Here is a 19,681-nt window from a genome sequence, read left to right as displayed (position 1 = left end):
CTAGCCAAACAAACAGGTCTACCTGAATGTAATTATTTAGATAAGCGCTGTCCTAAAAAAGTAAAAGGTGGGCCACAGACGAATTTTAAATTTTCTAGTAGCCACATTTTAAAACTAAAAAGAAACAGGTGAAACTACTTTTAATAATATGTATTTCAACTCAGCATGTTGAAAATGTGTAATACCAACATGTAATTGATAAAAAACTGTTAATAAAACATTTAACTTTTACTAGGTCCTCGAAATTCAGTGTGGGTATTTCACATTTACAGCGCATCTCAATTCAGACTAGCCACATTTCAAAGACTCGATAGCCACATGGCTACTGTATTGGACAGCACACCTGTAAACTCACACTTTCCAGGTGCTGTGAATGAAGCTGGGACGATTTCAGGCGGCAGTAGCAGCAGCCGTGGAACAGAAGCAGCTGATGTGGTTCTGTAAATAGCTCCCGCATCCCACCTTGACCTTCATCCCTGAGCACCGTTCCCCAGAAGTCAATCTAGCCACCTTCATCATGATCACGAGTGACAATCATTAGCTCTTTCCATGTGCCAGTCACTGCTGTAAGCACTTCACATGTTAATTCATTTAATCCTCACAACCACCCTGAGGTAGGTACTGTGATTACCTGTACTGCACAGATGAACAACCACCCAGGGAGGTTAAATCAATTATCCACCCAAGGACACATCACTCATCCATAATGGAGCCAGGATTTGAGCCCAAGGGATCTGGCTCCAGCACCTGTCACTCTTGACAATTATGCTTTAAAAATTGAGACAATCCGAATTGCTGTTGGGAATAATAACCAAAAAGACCGAGCATAAAGTACTTTGGAAATAGGAAGTTAATGTTCATTGGAAGAAAGCAGCCAATACTTTTGGTGTTTCCAGGTCCTTGTTTGGGGCCCTAGGTCCTAAGATGCTTCCTCCAGGCTTCTAAGTGGAAGAATCTGGACCTGAAGAAAGTGACAAACTGGCTCTGTTTTCCATATCAAGATCCCCCCAAAAGAATTATCAAATAGAAGCCATACCAAGCAGGTGTGGTTCTCTGTTAATCTTTTCACTTAGGCGATGGAAGTTCTTACCCTCAGAAGGGACAGAAAAGGGTGGCTCCTCATTGAAGGAGACCCACTCCGACTGGTGGGTAGCGATCACATGGTCCAAGGGCGTCATGCTAGGAAGGTGCTGGTCATCTTCACACTGCTGGCCTCAGGCAGACCCCAGAGCAATGCCTGGGGTGGGGTGGGGGTCTGGTAGCACAGTGGACTTGGGCCTGGGGTCTGTTATGGGGGTCTTGCGGAGAGTGGCACTCAGAACGTAGACAGATTAGCCTCTCTTGCCTTTGGTTAATCTGCCAAGTGGAAATCTGTTTAAAAAATAAAAATTAAAAGGGATAACCATCACATTATAACCAATCCACACAGGTCTTGAGCTTTCCACACTGCCCACAAGGAGGTCTGGGTCGTTTCCAACCTATTTACCTTTCTCTATCCCTGTCTTGCCTTCACTTCTCTTACAGAAATATCTGCTTTTAGCATCAAGATCTCTGTATGTGCCTTCATATCAGACATAAATAATCACGCAGATTTTAGCAATTAGATTCTCCAATTTTCCCAATTACTGTATTTTGGAAATACTTTTATCTATAAGGCCATCATTGTAGAACAAATATTAAAATTTTTCAAAGTGCTTTCACTTTCCTTTACCAGATGGCAAAATAAAAGCATGTTCTTTCCTATTAAATCAGTGTGGTTTCTTGCCTTAGGCAGGTAGCTCTTTGCAAGCCTGATTTAAATCTTTGGCAGAAACCCAACCATCTCCAGATGGTATCTCCAAGCATGATTTACCAGTCAAGAAAAACAGAAATGGAGTCATCTTATTCATTTGGAGTAAGGGGGTAGGGCATATTTACTTTAGTGGAAAATGTGAGTTAAAGAAACACTTTCACTCTAGGACAGTTTGAATTAGTATGTAAAAGTCTAGCCTTTACTCACATTGCAATTATGTTCCATGTAAGGATACTTAATAGACTCATAATATTGCTTGTACAGTTAATGTCTTTTTACAACTGGAACCTAACTCTTGATCTTATTATGAATTAGTAAAATCTGAATCAATGCAAAATTAATGTTTCCACATAAAAGCTACTATCCACCTTGAACAGTATCAGTTCTTATTAACTGAATACTCACAATATTCACTTTAGTCTAGAATAATTTAACTTATAGCCTTCTAGCTGGTGCACAATAAAAAGAAAACATTGGAATTTTACTATAGGTTATTATCTGCAGTAAATAATCTATGCTAACGATAATGAGAATAGAAACATTTAATAGCTTTTGCTTTTTTGGTACTTAAAACAATTAGTTTTGTTGCATGATACTTCCTAAAAATAAGTAATGTTTCCTACAGAATCTATAATTTTCAGAAACCTATTTTCATACCATACTTTGATTGAATAGCCATTGTAGTTGGGCAAGTATTATTATAATTCTTTCACAGAGGAAGAAATCTGGGCTGAGAGAAGTTAAGTGACTTATCCAACACTTTTGCTGTTTCGAAGCCTTTGTTTGGTGCCCTAAGATTCTAAGATGTTTCTCCCAAGTTTCTAAGTGGAAGAATTCACACATCCTAGGATAGTGACAAATGGACTCTTTTTATTCCATAGTAAGAGACCACCAAAAAAATGATCAAGTACAGGTCATAACAAGCAGGTGTGTTAGATGCACCAAGCTAGGACGTAATAGATGCAACACTTGAGCCCAGGTCTTCTGATGCCGAAACACTCTAATCTTTGGGTCATAGCCACAAAGAAAAATACTAGAGAATATATATAGACTACCACCAACTAAAGTACTTTACAGACATTAATGACAATGGAACCATAATGAAATGATCGGTGAAACTCCTCACTGGAAATCTGCCAATCAGGAATCCAAGCTGTGCGCAGAATGGAAAGTCCAGAAACCTCTCTTCCAAGTTCCTCTCCTAATATCCTTACCAATCACAGGACCAGACATGTGCTAACAGCCTGGAGAGTGACTGCTCCAAACCAGATCTCACCAGAGAACAAGGCAGGGCCCACGGACCCAAAGAGCTGATTCCAGTAGGCTTCTCCCATTAAGCCTTTCTCAAGCCCATCAAATGTTAGCATCACTCAGTGTGGCAACGGCTGCAGGCCGAGATAAGACAGTAAAATTGAAGAGTCAGATTCCCCCTCTCCCAACAACAGCAGCGTGCAAACCAGGTCCAACAACCACTACAAAGCCACAATACTACAAGTCCACGTGCTGACATTTGCAGTATCATATAGCTCAATGGGGAAAACATCCTGCCCATCCCATGATGATGAATCCAGCGAAATTCACGGATGAGTGTGGGTGGATGAGGGGAAGGGGAAGGAGAGAAGGAAAAGGGTGAAAATAATGGAGAAAATATCTAGAAATTTTAGAGCTCCTAGATTTTAAAGACCAGTAGTCCAGCTCTCAAGTTTTACAGATGGGAAAAAAAAAAGAAAAAGAAAAAACGAGGCCTAAGGAAATCAGGCATAGTAACAACAGAGACTGAAATGGGCTCGGGAGTTCCACTGCCTGGATTTGAGTACTGTACGGTCTTTAAGCCTCAGCTCACACCTCTGCAGCAAAACTCATGTCATAATTTTAAGGATTAAATAAGATAACATACACCAAGTGCTTAGTACTGGGACTGAAAAACCTTATGTAACAATGATGATGATCATAGCAGGTGAGCTTACAGAGGGCTTACTGTGTGCCAGGCCCCAATCCAAGCTCTTTATAAATGTCAGCTATGGCCGTCGCTACTGTAGGTAAATGACTCACGCAAAGGTACACTGCTTGCTAGTCGAAGTCTTGGGACCAGAACACAAATTTCACAAAACCACCCCATTTCTGTCACTTACACATTCTGATTTTAGTGATTTCCCTTTTCAGTGCTTTTTAGAGCAGTTCTCCCAGATGCTAAGCGGAGTCAAGCACTCAACTTCCTCTTTATAGAGGCAAGCACTTTCTGGCTGAGGAACCAAGACTACTACTCAGAAGTATGAACAAAAGAAGAGCCCCCAAGATTTAGCTACCCTTCCTCAACTTGTCCATCCCAGATCCAGACATGGCTGGTTACAGACCATGAAAAGTCTCAAGAAAGGCTGGGGGAACAAATTTATCACCGGGAACCCCCTATCATAACCCCGTGAAATGGATTCTAGGTATTTGCCATGAAACAGCTATATCCAGTGAACCCTGAGATGCCTGACCTTGAGCAGCGCTGGGCGGGCAGCTGGAAGCCCTCAGAGGAACCTGATCGTTGTGAGGCTACGTTCACACTGGAATTGGTTTCTCTGTAAAAACCTCACCCCGTTTTTAGAACATGAATCATAAAGTGAGGCTTAGAATCACCACAAACGAGCAGTGACTCACTATCAGCACGAGTGTTGACCAAGAGACACTAAAAATCTCACTAAAGTCTCTGGGCTGCCATTCCAGAGAGAAGCTTCTTCCTCAGCTTCCCTTACACGCTAAAATGGGGAGGTGGAGAATGCAGTTGACTGATGAGATGGGAGTCCGAGAAATAGTTCTGCCTTATGCCAATCTTCTAATATGCCCTAGGTGTCCAGAAACGTATCTGGCACCCTTGGGATATTGAGCGATCAAGCAGCTCGCAATCTAGCTGTGGAGATGAAGATGCTCAGAATAGCAGACACAACAAATCTGGGAATCACTGCCTGCTGGAAGACACACCAGAAAAGCCGTGACAGTTTGGTCATAGATCTGCAAGGGCTGGAACCATAAGGGACCAAGCAGGTTTTTGGATTTGAAGGACATCCTTGGTTCTGAACCACTGGAAGGGAAGAGTAAGGACATCCTTGGGACAGGTGTTAGTCTAAGTGACAATTAAGAACCAGACCTTCACGGGACTTGTTTTTGGACCAGTAAAGAGGTCAGTCTGATAACTGCTGAGGTATCTACTGGGGAAATGTGGGGAGAATGGACTGATGGACCTTAACAGCTGAGGAGAAGAGTTCAGTGGGAAATGGGAAGTTGGTGAAAGTCTACGAGCAGACAGTGACCCAAGAGATGTGCTTATGGGAGGTGAACATTCCTCAGACTGTACTGAGCAGGAATTTGGTGATGGAAGCTATCAGCCACAACAGGACCCTAATGTGTCGCACAGAGCCAGGGGCCAGCATCATCAGGAACATGTACTGGGTACTCTGTGCTGGACCCATTCTAGGGCCTGACAGTACAAGGAAGACCGAGACGGCATCACTAGCCTCTAGTAGCTTACAGTAGAATGCAGGGAGGTATGACAGTGACATAATAACACAATAAGCTCTTTAACCTATTGTGACAAGTTAGCCATCAAAACAATGACAGCAACCTTATAGAGAGTTAGGGTGTTAAGAGACTACTGAGGGCTTGAGCAGTAGGTGGTCATGAGCTGCATCTTAAATGGGAAGGGAGGGCTCTGAGAAAATGAGCAGAGGGGCAAAGGCATTCGAGGAAGAAGAAGCAGAAATGGCATGTCTAGTTCACAGTGAGTTACGCTCTGTTTATCTGAAGAGGGTGGGAGTGAGTTGAGTGCACTGGAAAAGGAAGGGTTGGGACAGTGACAGTTCTCAATTTTGGAATGAGCTGGAACTCTTGAAACTACCCTTTCCATTCCCACAGCCATTGCCTTGGTTCAGCCCCTCAATGTCTCTCATTCAGACAATTACTAGTCTATTACCTCTCTCCCTGCCTTCTGCATTATCCCCTCTAACCTATTATCCAAACTATTATGCCAGCGTGGTCTGCTTAAAACCTGAAAATGCCCATGCCACAGCTCTGCTTTAAAAGTCCTCAGTGGCTCCTTTCCTCCTATGTTAGCCAGAGTCAGTTTTTGTTGTTTGCAATAAAGAACTCTGATACACGGTACCCTTCCTTGACTCCCACTAATCCCACTTGTTCCTTATCCCCCATGTCTTCTGTATGCTGGTAGTATCTTACCTACACTCATTTACCAAATGATAATGAACCTGTTTGCTAGTATGGCTATCACGTCAATTAGTCTGTGAGCTCCCTGAGGAAAGGGACTGGATTTTGTTCTTGTGGATATCTCCAACTCTTTGACTAGGGTCTGGCATTTAGTAAATGTTTATTCAGTAAATAGCTGAATGAATGAATGAAAGAATGGACAAATTAACTTGTTTTACCACATAGTAGGTAGCTTCTTCAGGTCTTCTGAGCTGGCAAATGTTTTAGAAAGGTTAATTTAAACACTATGTAGGACTTTCCTGGTGGCGCAGTGGTTAAGAATCCGCTTGCCAATGCAAGGGACACAGGTTTGAGCCCTGGTCCAGGAAGATCCCACATGCCGCGGAGCAACTAAGCCCTTGCGCCACAACTACTGAGCCTGTGCTCTAGAGCCCGTGTGCCACAACTACTGAAGCCCACATGCCTAGAGCCAGTGCTCTGCAACAGGAGAAGCCACTGCAATGAGAAGCCCGCACACCACAACAAAGAGTAGCCCCCACTCGCTGCAACTAGAGAAAGCCCACGGGCAGCAACGAAGACCCAACGCAGCCAAAAATAAATAAACAAAATAAATAAATTTTTTAAAAAATAAAAAATAAACAAATACTATGTATAAGATAGCCTGGGAAACAACCTGGATACAGGGCAACTTGTCCATTCCCCTTTCTCTTTGATCTAAAACTGTGCTATTCAATTCCAACAGCAGCCACTAGACACAGGTAACTATTGAAATGTGGTTAGTCCAAACTGAGTTGTTCTTTAATTGTAAAATACACACCAGATTTCAAAAAGCATAAAAATGTGTAAAATATCTAATAATTTTTATACTGATTACATGTTAAAATGGTAATATTTGTATATACTGGGTAAAATAAAATATATTGTTAAAATTAATTTTACCTGTTTCTTCTAAAATTTTTCAATGGGGCCATTAGAAAATTTAAAACAATACATATGTGGCTTGTACTATATTTCTATTGGACAGCATTGCTCTAAAAGAGTTACTCTTTATTTAATCCTTGTTTTTGTAGGATATTTTGCATTAGACATAGAATTTGAGGTTGACTTTTTTTTTTCTTCAGTATCTTGTCTTTTTGTCCCTATTGTTTCTGGTGAGGAGTTGGTTGTAATTCTTATTTCGCTGTTATATCTTTTCTCTCTGTTTTTCAAGATTTTATCTTTGGTTTTTAGCAATTAACTATGGTATGTCTAGATGTGGTTTTCTTATAACTCATCCTACTTGAAGTCTGTGTAATATCTTGAATTTGTTTGTCAATATTTTCATTAAATTTGGGAAAATTCAGCCACTATTTCTTAAAATATGTTTTTCTCTATCTCTTCTCCTATTGATCTGTCTTCAAGTTCATTGATTCTATCTTCTGTCATCTTCGTTCTCCTCTTAAGCTCATCCTGTGAATTTTTCATCTCAATTATTCAACTTTTTCATGCTAAGATATTCATTAGATTCTTTTATAGTTTCTATTTCTCTGCTGAGATGCCTTTATATTCACTCATTCTGACAATATTTTCCTTTAGTTCTTTGAACATATTTATAATAGTTTCTTTAAAAGCTTTGTCTGCCAAATCCAACATCTGGACCATTTGGGGATTAGTTTCTATTGAGTTTTGTTTTTTGTTTTTTTTACTATGGGTAATATTTTCCCGTTTCTCTGCATACCTAACAATTGTTGAGGATACATGAAGACATTCTAGATTTGATCTTCCTCTGCAGAGTTGGTTTTTGCCAGAAGTCAAACTGTCTGCTCACCTTGATCTTGCATAGGCTTGCATAAGCTTGGTCTTCCACTTTGTTGGATGAATCTTTATAAAGTCAAAGATGTTCCCCAACCTCCTCTAACTACCGCAGGACTCAACTTCCAAACTCAATTTCCCTTGCAATTTTTCTTGACAGCACTTGGCTCTAAGCTTTGTTAGGGTAGATTTTAAAGTAGGCCTTACTCTAGGGCAAGTGTTGGCAAACTATAGCAATGAACCAAGTCTGGCCCTCTGACTTTTTTTGTTAAAAAAAAAGTGACATTGGAATAAAACCATGCTCATTCATTTACATGTTGTCTTTGGACGCTTTTGCTCTACAATAGCAGAGTTGAGTAGTTGTGAGAAATATTGAATGGCTCACAGGGCTTAAAATGATTACCATCTAGCCCTTTATTTAAAAAAAAAAAAAAAATTTACCAACCCTGCTTGAAAGCATAGACTTTTGCCCCTAAGACACAGATTTTCTGTGTCTCTTCTGGATGCTTGGGATATTATTAAGGTGTTAAAAAGGTTTTTCCACTGTTTCTGGGCTGGACCACCAGCGTCCCTCAGTATCAGCTGCTTGACCTTTAGTATCTTTGTCCAGTTCTCAACCCTGGAGCCGCCATTTTTGGTAAATCTCATATAGTTTCAATCTGTTCATGTGCACTCTAGCCTAGCCAAGGACTCCCTGGGTACACCCAGAGAGTGTACCCAGGGAGTCCTGTTCCCCCCCGCCCTATGCAACCCTCTCCTCTCTAGTGCACTGCCCTGTGGATTCTAGCTGCTTCAACTGCCCCAAACTCAGATCTGTGTTTCCTTAGTTCAGCAAAACTGCTATGCTCAGCCGAACCTCTAAGCATACTATGCTGCAGTCAGGAAACTCTCCCCTGGAAGACAGCCAAGGTGACCATCGGGCTCACCTCATGAGTTTTCCTTCGCTCAGGATGGAAATATTGTGCTTTCTGTTGACCAATACCTGAAAACAGTTACCTGATACATTTTGCCTGGTTTTGTGGTTGTTTACTGCAGAAGGAGCCGTTTGTTAACCAGTTACAGCAAGAATTGAAAGTCCTCCCCTGAAACATTCCTTACTGACTTGTGTTCATTTTTAAAAAAAGAAAAAGAGACTAAATCATCTAAATTAGGGTGATTTTATACTGATGTCCTGGAAATATTAATAAGAAGTTTTACAGAAGGAAAGGAGGGTTTCATATAGCCATATGGATTAAATCCATCCCTTCAGAGCTGGGACAATGTTCTATTTTGTTAGGTTAGCTATGCTATATAACATCATAAAATAATTCTTGCTTGGTTAGAGGTTATTTAAATCTGAGAATTTAGTGATCTTCCCTCTATATCTCTTTGTCATATGTATTCAACCAGACAGTTACTTTAAAAATCTCTGCATCCACTTGTTGGGTTTTGAGGTTACTGGCAAATGCTATCCAGCCAGCTATCAGGGGTTTATGCAAATACATCTTAAACTAGATCCTGGTGCCAATTCCAAACTCCAAAGTAAAGCCTCAAATTTTTCCTGATCAAGGAAAGGCAACTAAAGGTCAAAAGGAAAACCGGGAAGAAAGGAAGAATGGGAAAAAATAAGACTGTGTGAATTCTTTGTATTTCTTTAGAACTGTCTTCTAAAATAAGACATTCAACAAACTCACACTGAGCATCTACTAAGCACTCAGAACTGTGCTCAGTACAGTCATACCAAATAATATCAAGCATGGTTTTACACTCTGCAGCCTCTGTCACAGTGGGCTACAGAAATCACAAAAGTTTAGTCAGGAAGTTAAAGTAACAATGTTGCTTGCTTCATAAATTCTCAGAATAAGCAGAAGCCTGGAAAGCCTGATTACCCTCTGACAAAGACCCAAATCAGATTAAGGACTTGGAACACTGCTTCTTTTCCTTCTTCTTTAAAATTCTTTTCCTTCGTGAGAGAACAGAGCTCATGTTAACAGAACCTGAACAGAGTTCACTGGAGAACACACACACACACACACACACACACACACACACACACACACACACTTTAATTAACAGGTGCCTTGATGTTCTTAAAAGGGAAAAATAGAATGGCCCTGGTTGTTTGTTCTTCCTATCTTGTCACCATTTTCTCTTTCATTTAAATATTTAATTTTTTTAAAATAAAAAGAGGGGCTTCCCTGGTGGCGCAGTGGTTGAGAGTCTGCCTGCAAATGCAGGGGACACGGGTTCGAGCCCTGGTCTGGGAAGATCCCACATGCCGCGGAGCAACTGGGCCCGTGAGCCACAATTACTGAGCCTGCACGTCTGGAGCCTGTGCTCCACAACAAGAGAGGCCGCGATAGTGAGAAGCCCGCTCACTGCGATGAAGAGTGGCTCCCGCTTGCCACAACTAGAGAAAGCCCTCGCACAGAAACGAAGACCCAACACAGCCATAAATAAATAAAAAAATAAAAATAAAAAAATAAAAAATAAAAAGAGACTGATCCCTCTTCTTCCATTGGAAATTGGTGAACAGAATGAATACCCCCGTCTCAAGTCACGCATATAGGAGAAAGAACTCCAAAAGGAACATATGTCATATTTCAACTATAGTCAGTATGTATCTATGACTCTCCATAGACTCACTCACCCCTATTTCTCTCTTTCAATCATATACACCATAATCCCCCATCCCCAGATGTCTGTTTTTGCCCCATCTAAAGTCATATTATTTGTGTGTGTGTGTGTATACACAAAAACATATATACAAATACATATACATACATATATGTGTACATGCATACATGTATATATATCCCAAGGTTATAATTATAAATATTCTATCGTGTGATTTTTCTTCAAAATAAACAATCCTGATGGCTGTGCTATCCACAACTTCATGGCTCCACATTCAGAGTCAAGGATCTATGTCACACTTGACTTGCAAAACAGGTTGCCTCTGATCTTGGTGCATTCCTGAGGCAGTGACCCGGAATGACATCCCTAGGTAGCTGAACAGTATGTCACATTCAGTGAATAACCCTGGTAGGAGGTCAAGCTTTAAAGTTTGTGGAATACTTTCTAGTACCTTGAACTCTTAGAAGATGGCTTACTCCATCTTGTAAACTCATCTCAGCTTACTTTGGTTTTACATCTGGAATAGAGATACTAATATCTCCCTGTATGAAAGTAGGAAGTTGGTGTGGATAATTTCCTTTCATCTATATTTTAGATGTTCTATCATGAGACTGTCAGTTTCCTAGGAGTCTATAGGAGTCTTGTGGGTCCCAATGGCCATATTTCCTAAGCATAACCCTAAAACTTTCCAAGAAGCTTAACAAAATATTGGTATTATATTTCTTTGAAGCTGTCATAGATTGTAAACTGCATCTAATTTCAGAGATTATAAAATATTAAAAATTGGGGGCTTCCCTGGTGGCGCAGTGGTTGAGAGTCTGCCTGCCAATGCAGGGGACACGGGTTCGAGCCCTGGTCTGGGAAGATCCCACATGCCGCGGAGCAACTGGGCCTGTGAGCCACAACTACTGAGCCTGCGCGTCTGGAGCTTGTGCTCCGCAACAAGAGAGGCCGCGATAGTGAGAGGCCCGCGCACCGTGATGAAGAGTGGCCCCCGCTTGCCACAACTAGAGAAAGCCCTCGCACAGAAACGAAGACCCAACACAGCCAAAAAATAAAATAAAATAAATAAATAATTTTTTTTTAAAATATTAAAAATTGTATATATACATATATTTCTTAGAATCCATGAAATACATTCTTTTTTTATACCAAATACTTACCAAAAACCACAATTAGTATATATTTCCAGGATGCAAAGAAACTCATAGATAATTTCAATCCATTTTTATAATAACACTGAGATAAGTAAAGCAGAAATTTCTCTCACTTGATAGATAAGGGAACTGGCTCATAGAGGTTGCTTGACTAGTCTAAGGTCACACAGCTAACCAAGACAGAGGTGGGACAGGATTACAAGTCTCTTGACTCTAAATTCTGCATTTTTTCCACTATACCACATTCTACCTTCCAGAAAACAGGTATAACAGATATGTTAGCTACATCATCAACATCCATTTCCTCTTATCATCCAGCACTGGAGGATAGGTCATTACTGGTTGAGCCAATCACAGTAATTCCTATTCCTGCTTTCCCAGCCTCCCTTGAACCTATGGGTGGCCACTTGGCTAAGTTCTGGCCAATGAGACATAAATGGTAGTATGGTCAGAAATAAAGCTCTGAGAAGTGTTTTTTATCTTTGCTCTGTTTTGCATTCCCAATGAAGATAACAGATATTACTCATGCTGTCCTAATCCTACTCATGTTCTCTTTTTTCCTGCCTTGAATACAGTCATGATGGCTGGCTGGAGCTACTATAACCACAAGGAAAGGCTAAGAGAATCACAGAGTCATTGATCCTGATGTCACTGAGCCACTGAACCAGTATCAATAATCACTCATCTCTATATTTATTGTTACGTGAAAAAAAATTTTTTGGTTTAAGTTATTATATTCAAGTTTTCTGATACTTACAGGCAAATGCAATTCTAATAAAATAAGAGAGAGAAATTGTGGCAAGCAGAATTCTATGATGACTCCCATAATCTCCACACCCTGGTGTTACTACTGTGATTATGTCATAGTACATGGCAAAAAGGATTTTGCAGATACAATTAAGGTTACTAATCAATTGACCTTAAGATAGGGTGACTATCCATGCAAGCTTAAGCTAATCAACGAGCCCTTTAAAAGGAGAGAGTTTTCTCTGGCTGGTAGCAGAAGAGGAAGTCAGAGAGATTCAAAGTGTGAAAGGAAGGTTCTCCACTGCTGAGATGGAGGCCACAGGGCAAGGATCTGAGGGCAGCCTCTAGGAGCTGAGAGTGGTACCCAACTGAAAGCCAGAAAGATAAAGGAGACAACAATCCTACAACCACAAGGAATTGAATTCTCCCAACAAAAGGCATAAGCTTAGGGCTTCCCTGGTGGTGCAGTGGTTGAGAGTCTGCCTGCCAATGCAGGGGACACGGGTTCGGGCCCTGGTCTGGGAGGATCCCATATGCCGCGGAGCAACTAGGCCCGTGAGCCACAACTACTGAGCCTGCGCGTCTGGAGCCTGTGCTCCGCAACAAGAGAGGCCGCGACAGTGAGAGGCCCGTGCACCATGATGAAGAGTGGCTCCCGCTCACCACAACTAGAGAAAGCCCTCGCACAGAAACGAAGACCCAACACAGACAAAAAAAAAAAAAAAAAGGCATAAGCTTAGAGGAGATCCTGAGTTCCAGGTGAGAACACAGTGACCAACCCTTAATTTCAGCCTGTCACATACTGGGCAGAGGATCCACCCAGGCTGTGCCAGCGCTACAGTTTAAAAATGGGAGAATTAATTCTAGAGCTCAGAATCTCAAGGGCCTGGGCATAGCCTTCTTTAGATAATTTCCAAATATGGATAAGAGACTGAATTTCAACAAAAATCAACTATTGCCCATAGTATGGAGTAAATTAAAAAACAATACAGTAGCAAAATACCACTAAGCTTTACATGTAGCACTTTGGAACATATTACATGGATTTCTCTCTCTAGAAAGTTTAATTTCTTTGTCTGCCTTGCTTACTTAGGCCACTGCAAAATTAGCTTGCCTTTCCAGAGACATGGAGCAAGGCTGAAAGGGTGATCATTTTCAGTGCAAAATGTTAAACAACAATTTTGGGTGCCTTTCCTTTGAAAATCAGGAGGCCAACAAACATTCAACCAGTTTTCTGGAGAAGGAATGATGATATCATGCCAATGACTCTTCAATTAGGGATGTTAGCATTTTGGAAGGTGTTAGAGGTGGGATGAAGGAAGAGTGAGCACAAAGGAAGGAAAGTAAAAGTAGAACCAATTGTGGAATCTCCAAACTCTTTCTAAAAATAGGATATGTAGGGACTTCCCTGGTGGTACAGTGGTTAAGAATTCACCCTCCAACACAGCGGACTTGGGTTCGATCCCTGATCAGGGAACTAGATCCCACATGCTCCAACTAAGGAGCACACATGCCACAACTAAGACCTGGTGCAACAAGGATAAATTAAACAAATAAAAATGTAAAATAAATGTTTCAAATAAATAAATAAATAAAAATAGGATATGTATTAATTCATCCAGCAAATTGTTAGTAGAGACCTGCTAGATAGTCAGGATACAAAATAGATAGATACAGGCCCTGCCTTCAAGGGGTTTCTATCCAAGAGGGGAAAACAGGGACAGGACAAGTCAACTATAAACAAATAAGAATCCTGCAAATCGATAAAGGGTTCAGACAAGGAATAACAAGGGATCCTATAATATATAGGGTGATAGGAGCTCTCTCTGAAGAGGTTACATTTAACTACTACCTGAAGGATGAGAAGACCCAGACCATGACAAGAAGTAGAGTGTATCCATGGTAGAAAAGACCAAAGACACAAAGAGTCTGAGATGGGAAAAAATTAACAAGAAGAAAAAAAAAAAAAAAGAAAAAACTTGAACTGAGCATAGAGGGAGCAAGGAGGATGGGGCATGGGATAAGGTTGCAAAAGTAGTTCACGTTATGAACTATGTAGATATGGGGTCTTGTGAGCCAGATTTGGGTGTTTAGATTTCATTCTAAGCACAATGAAAAGCCAATGAAGGATTTAAAGAAGAGTACCAAAATTTAATTTGTCTCTTTAGAAGCTGAGTGGAGAACAGATTGGAAGAGGAAAGAATGGAAGCAAAGAGAACAATTAGGAAGCTACTGTACTAGTTGAGACAAAAGACAATGAAACAACTAAAGTATCCATCAACAGATGAATGGATAAACAAAATGTGGTATATACATATAATGGAATATTATTCAGCCTTAAATAGGAAGGAAATTCTGACACATCCTATAACATGGATGAACCTTGAGGACATGTGCTAAGTGAAATAAGCCTGTCACAAAAGGACAAATATTGTACTATTCCACTTATATGAGGTACCTAGAGTAGTCGGATTCATAGCAACAGAAAGTAGAATGGTGGTTGCCAGGGGCTGGAGTCGGGGTGGGGAGAAAGGGAGTTATTATTTAATGGGTACTGAGTTTCAGTTTTGAAAGATGAAAAGAGTTCTGGAGATGGATGGTGGTGATGATTGCACAACAATGTGAATGTACCTAATTCCACAGAACAATACACTTAAAAAAGGTTAAATGATAAATTTTTTGTTACATATATTTTAACAGTATGATGCTCCAGCCAAGCCCTAGGACCCTGTGACTCCAAATGGACAGAAAAGAGAAGGGAGCCCAAGTTAGGGAGAGCTGCCATGCTCTGTCCCTCAATACAAGGGCGTGTAGGAGCCAGAGGTCCTGGACCAAGCAGGCCACTCTATAGCTAGCTGCTTAGAAAAAGGTTGGAAATGTGGCTTTTCTCTATGAGATTCTTTGAATCTCAGGCTTGGGTGGAAAAAATGAAAATGCTGCTAAACAACTCAGTAAATACAGAAACAAGTGTCCTTGGTGATAACTCTATCAGCAGAAGAGGGGCAAGTACCAGGCATTCCATAACAAGGGCAGGAATTTCCTGAAACCACAGACAATTTTACAATTCTGAATAATTATTAAGCGAGATAATGTGGGTGAGAGTGCTCTGTAGACTGCAGAGCATGATTCAAAAAGTAAGCTCTGCATATTTTTGTCAATCAAGAAGGAGAATGTGCAAAGGGACAGGGGCCCAGAAAACAAAGTCTGGTGCTTTGCAGACTCTCCTGGGGTCACCAACCATTCTTCCCCATGGCTGGTCAGGGAAGCAAAGGCACAGGGAAGGGGAGCAGCTGCAGTGGCTCTTGCTTTCTAACAGTGGTGCCCACAGACCTATCTCCTACCTCCTTGCCCTGGACCCAAGGACTACGTATGTGCAGGCTCACCTTTGTCATCTCACAGATCATCTTCTTTGTTCCTCCCACCATCCTTCTGAGGTAGGTACTCTTAGTATTAATCAAAAAATTTCATTTTTGAGATGACAAAGCTGAGTAAAGAGAGGTGAAGTAACTCGCTCAAGGCCAGACAGCTAGTAAATGGCAGTGCTGGGATCCCAACCAAAACTGCTCTGACTCTGTAGACTTTTCTCAAACAATTCATTGACTCATTCAACCAACCAACCAACAAGGAATAAGAGCTTACAATGTTAGACTTCCCTGGTGGCGCAGTGGTTAAGAATCCGCCTGCCAATGCAGGGTACGCGGGTTCGAGCCCTGGTCTGGGAAGATCCCACATGCCGCGGAGCAACTAAGCTCTTGGGTCACAACTACTGAGCCTGCACTCTAGAGCCCATGAGCCACAACTACTGAACCCGTGTGCCACAGCTACTGAAGCCCGTGTGCCTAGAGCCCGTGATCCGTAACAAGAGAAGCCACTGCAATGAGAAGCCTGTGCACCACAACGAAGAGTAGCCCCCGCTCACCGCAACTAGAGAAAGCCCATGCGCAGCAACGATGACCCAACACAGCCAAAAAAAAAAAAAAACAAATAAATAAAGTAATATTAAAAAAAAAAAAAAGCGCTTATTATGTTCCAAGTCCTGACTCTGTGCTAGACATTAAGAATAGAGAAGTAGATAATACAGAATCCAGAAAGGTCAATTAGCCAATGGCCTCATACTCACAAAGGACTTTAAATACTAATAAAAATGAAAGCACATGTTTAGTCACAGAAATACACTGAAAGTTTTGAAAGATGTGCCTCCAACCTTAAATTCATGTCCCATTACCAAACCACCCTTCACAGAGAGTTTAATGAGTATCATTTATAGCTCCTATAGTTACCTTGTATGTAGCAAAATTATATTACAATGTGGGTTTCTATGTGTATGAGTATATATTGAACATTTGAATTTGGTTCATGCAAATATACAAAAAAGGTCCTAATACTTTTCTAACCCCGTCTTAGAAGTTTTTCAGTCTTTACTATACTGGGAACCTCAGAAAAAGGAAGGAATATTGGTCTTTCCCCCCTCCCTCTAAGAGAGGTCCTGAACTTGAAATAACAGCCGGGGTTACCATGGAGGACCACCGAAGGTCACAGGAGTGGGATGCGGTCACCCAGGGAGGCTTCCTGCAAGAGGCTATATCTAGCCTGGGTCTTAGGAAAATGAACAGCACAAGCTCTGCAGTCAGGCAGGCCAAGTCACCCCGTCGTTAACTGTAATCATGGGCATGTCTCAAACTCTCTAAACCTGAATTTCACCTAGTATTGATAGTTTCAGAAGATTCCTGTAAGGATGAAAAAAGATGCTGCATGTCAGACTTTCAGCACAGTGAATACTATAAGTGCTCCATTAATGTTATCTAGCACCATTATTATTTCCACTAATAAAGGGTGAGTAGGAGAAACAAGGCACGAACTTGCTGATTTCATTCCTGTGGTCGTGACATTCAGGAAGTGAAAGTGGAGGAAGGGGGAGATCTTAGAAATTTGGGGAAAAAAGGAAGTAGTGGTGTGAGCTTCAGCCTGAGACAGGAAACAGCCTGCTCAGCTGGATGTGGGCCACTCGTTGGCCTGGAAAGGTCTAGTGAAAGAAGATACCAGAGGCGGGACACCACGTTAGGCGGCTTTGGGACCCTATTTATGTGGTCACCTACATGAGTGGTGTCTATGCAGCGTGTATCGCACAACCTGTGTAGCAGAAGGCAGCAACCTGCCCAGACGGGCGCTCGAAGCGTCCCTGAACAGAAGACTCCGCTGCGAGAGGCACCAGGCAGGGTGTCCCGCTGCTGGTGTGTCCAAATCAGCTGGGCTGTCTCAGTTCATGGCGGGGCAGCAGTGTTACCTGCACTGCCACCAACCTCTCTGGACCTTACGGAAACCCTACCTAAAGGAGTCCAGCTGGGACAAGAGAATGTGGGATTACTGCAATTTACAGCACAGCTACAGGAACACGGAACTTTCATTTTAGAAGCTCCTGCCAATGGTCCCTATACCAAGAATAACAAGGATTAGAGGAAATAGAGCTCTAGGCCACAGATCTCAAGCTCAATGGGTGGCTCTATAATAAAGTGAGCTCAATACGGATTTATGTAGAAAAACACAGAGCTTTACTCCCCCCAGGTAGATGACGAAGAGGAAAACTATATCCCTATCCTTCTTTTGTAGAAATGAAACTTTCCTCCTGCTGAACTGCCAGCTCCTCTTTAGTCTTTCTACTGCAGTGTTCAGCATCCCTACCGCCCAGAAGCCCTCCCCAGCGCTCCATCCCCTCCCACCTAACACTCCCACAGCGCAGTGCTGCACAACTCTGGGTGGCGCCATTCACGCGTGAAGCAATGGGGACCCTGCCCCTTATCTGAATGCTGCCCTACGCGTGTAAAATCCAGCAGCCCTGAAATAGCACACGCCCTCCCACCTCAACATCCACACTTTAGAAAAAGAAAGGAAATGTCGAATGTTCAGGAGAAAACCTCCACTGGGAAAGAAGATGAAAGTAACTGGCTACAGCCATAAGAATCCTTGGGCTTATTCTTCACTCACCAGTGAAGCAACAGTGATAGGAAATAATAATTAAGCCTGGGTAATCAGGAGAATGGCAGCTGAACTGAGGCCAGAGAAGGTCCCAGTAAATAGCCTAGGGAAATTAGGAGTGTGGAATTAATTGGGACTGGGGGTTGGAGATGAGGTAATTTAGGATATGCTGAGATTCAAGGATTGTGAAACCAGAAGGTAGGTGTAGAAAATGTAGATTTGGGGCCTAGAGAAAAATTAGGGGTAAAAAGTGAGATTTTAGAGTCATTTAAAAAATGAAGATATATGAAGCCAAGGGAATGAATAGGTTATCAATGGAGGAAGTAAAAACACAAAAAAGACAGCTGACTCTTGGATTGTGCCTACATATGATGGGGGTGAGAGGGACTAAAAGGGGGCCCAGAGTGTCCATCAGATGGTTAGAGAAAAAACAGAGGCCTCTAGGATCATGAAGACAACAGAGAATTTTCAAGAAGGTAAGTTTCTCTAGTGTTAAATGCTGTAAAGAGACATTTATGGGGCATGGATGGTCACTGCTGACCCTTAAGAAAGTTAACTAGAGTGTTGGCTCCTTGAGGGATGGTCCATGCCCTTTCTCACAGTACTGCCAAAGCTCCAGGCCGGCTACACAGAAGGAAAGCAACAAGCATTTGTGGAATAAATAAAGTAAGGCAGCTAGACTGGAAGCCCGATTGCAAGGAGTTAATAATATACCACGATCGGGCTTCCCTGGTGTCTCAGTGGTTAAGAATCCGCCTGCCAATGCAAGGGACACGGGTTCGTTCCCTGGCCCGGGAAGATCCCACATGCCATGGAGCAACTAAGCCCGTGCACCACAACTACTGAGCCTGCGCACTAGAGCCCATGAACCACAACCACTGAGCCCACGTGCCACAACTACTGCAGCCCACGTGCCTACAGCCCGTGCTCCGGTGCTCCGCAACAAGAGAAGCCACCGCAATGAGAAACCCGTGCACCGCAACGAAAAGTAGCCCCCGCTCACCGCAACTAGAGAAAGCCCGTGTGCAGCAACAAAGACCCAACACAGCCAAAAATAAATAAATAAATAAATTTTTAAAAAAAATAATAATATACCATGATCACAGTTTAAAGTTTTACGACTCTTAATACAGCTTTTGTTAAAAGAAGGCAAAAAATGCCAGCGTACACATTGTTAATCCTGATTACAAGCATCTATGGAGGAAGCACTTTTCTATTTACCTGGCACAAACTGAAACTCGCCTCAGGGGAGGGGGAAGCTTTTTCCTGGGATCTTCCCCAGCATGAATTCTCTGAACGACCACAGCAGAATTGCAAAACTTTTCCGCTTTAGTTTCCACAAATTTATTAATTGGGGATTGATATAAATTTATTGAAAATACCTGGAAGATGAGAAATAGAC

General features: G+C 41.9%; 1 protein-coding gene across 11 annotated transcripts in view; it reads right to left on the bottom strand.

Annotated features, from left to right (window-relative positions):
* Positions 1-19,681, bottom strand: part of STON2 (stonin 2) — a 158,930-nt gene that overhangs the window by 119,211 nt on the left and 20,038 nt on the right. For 3 of the 11 annotated variants that reach the window (XR_014242464.1, XM_082384683.1, XM_082384678.1), the window contains exon 2: positions 1,037-1,371. The exons of 2 other annotated variants lie outside the window; for them this stretch is intronic. Coding sequence is in view for 4 of the 9 variants with exons in the window: in XM_082384683.1 (XP_082240809.1) it covers positions 1,037-1,178 (142 nt within the window). In the remaining 5 variants the exon portion in view is untranslated. Of the gene's footprint in view, positions 1-355; positions 565-1,036; positions 1,372-19,681 lie in introns of those variants that run through there. 6 more of the 11 variants (XM_082384687.1, XM_082384686.1, XM_082384685.1 and 3 more) reach the window with 4 other exon arrangements.

The sequence above is a fragment of the Balaenoptera borealis genome, assembly GCF_965194805.1.
Source record: "Balaenoptera borealis genome assembly, chromosome: 3".
Lineage (NCBI taxonomy): Eukaryota > Metazoa > Chordata > Mammalia > Artiodactyla > Balaenopteridae > Balaenoptera > Balaenoptera borealis.
The sequence above is the reverse complement of the archived record's forward strand: the minus strand, read 5'-3'. Positions and strand labels throughout refer to the sequence as shown.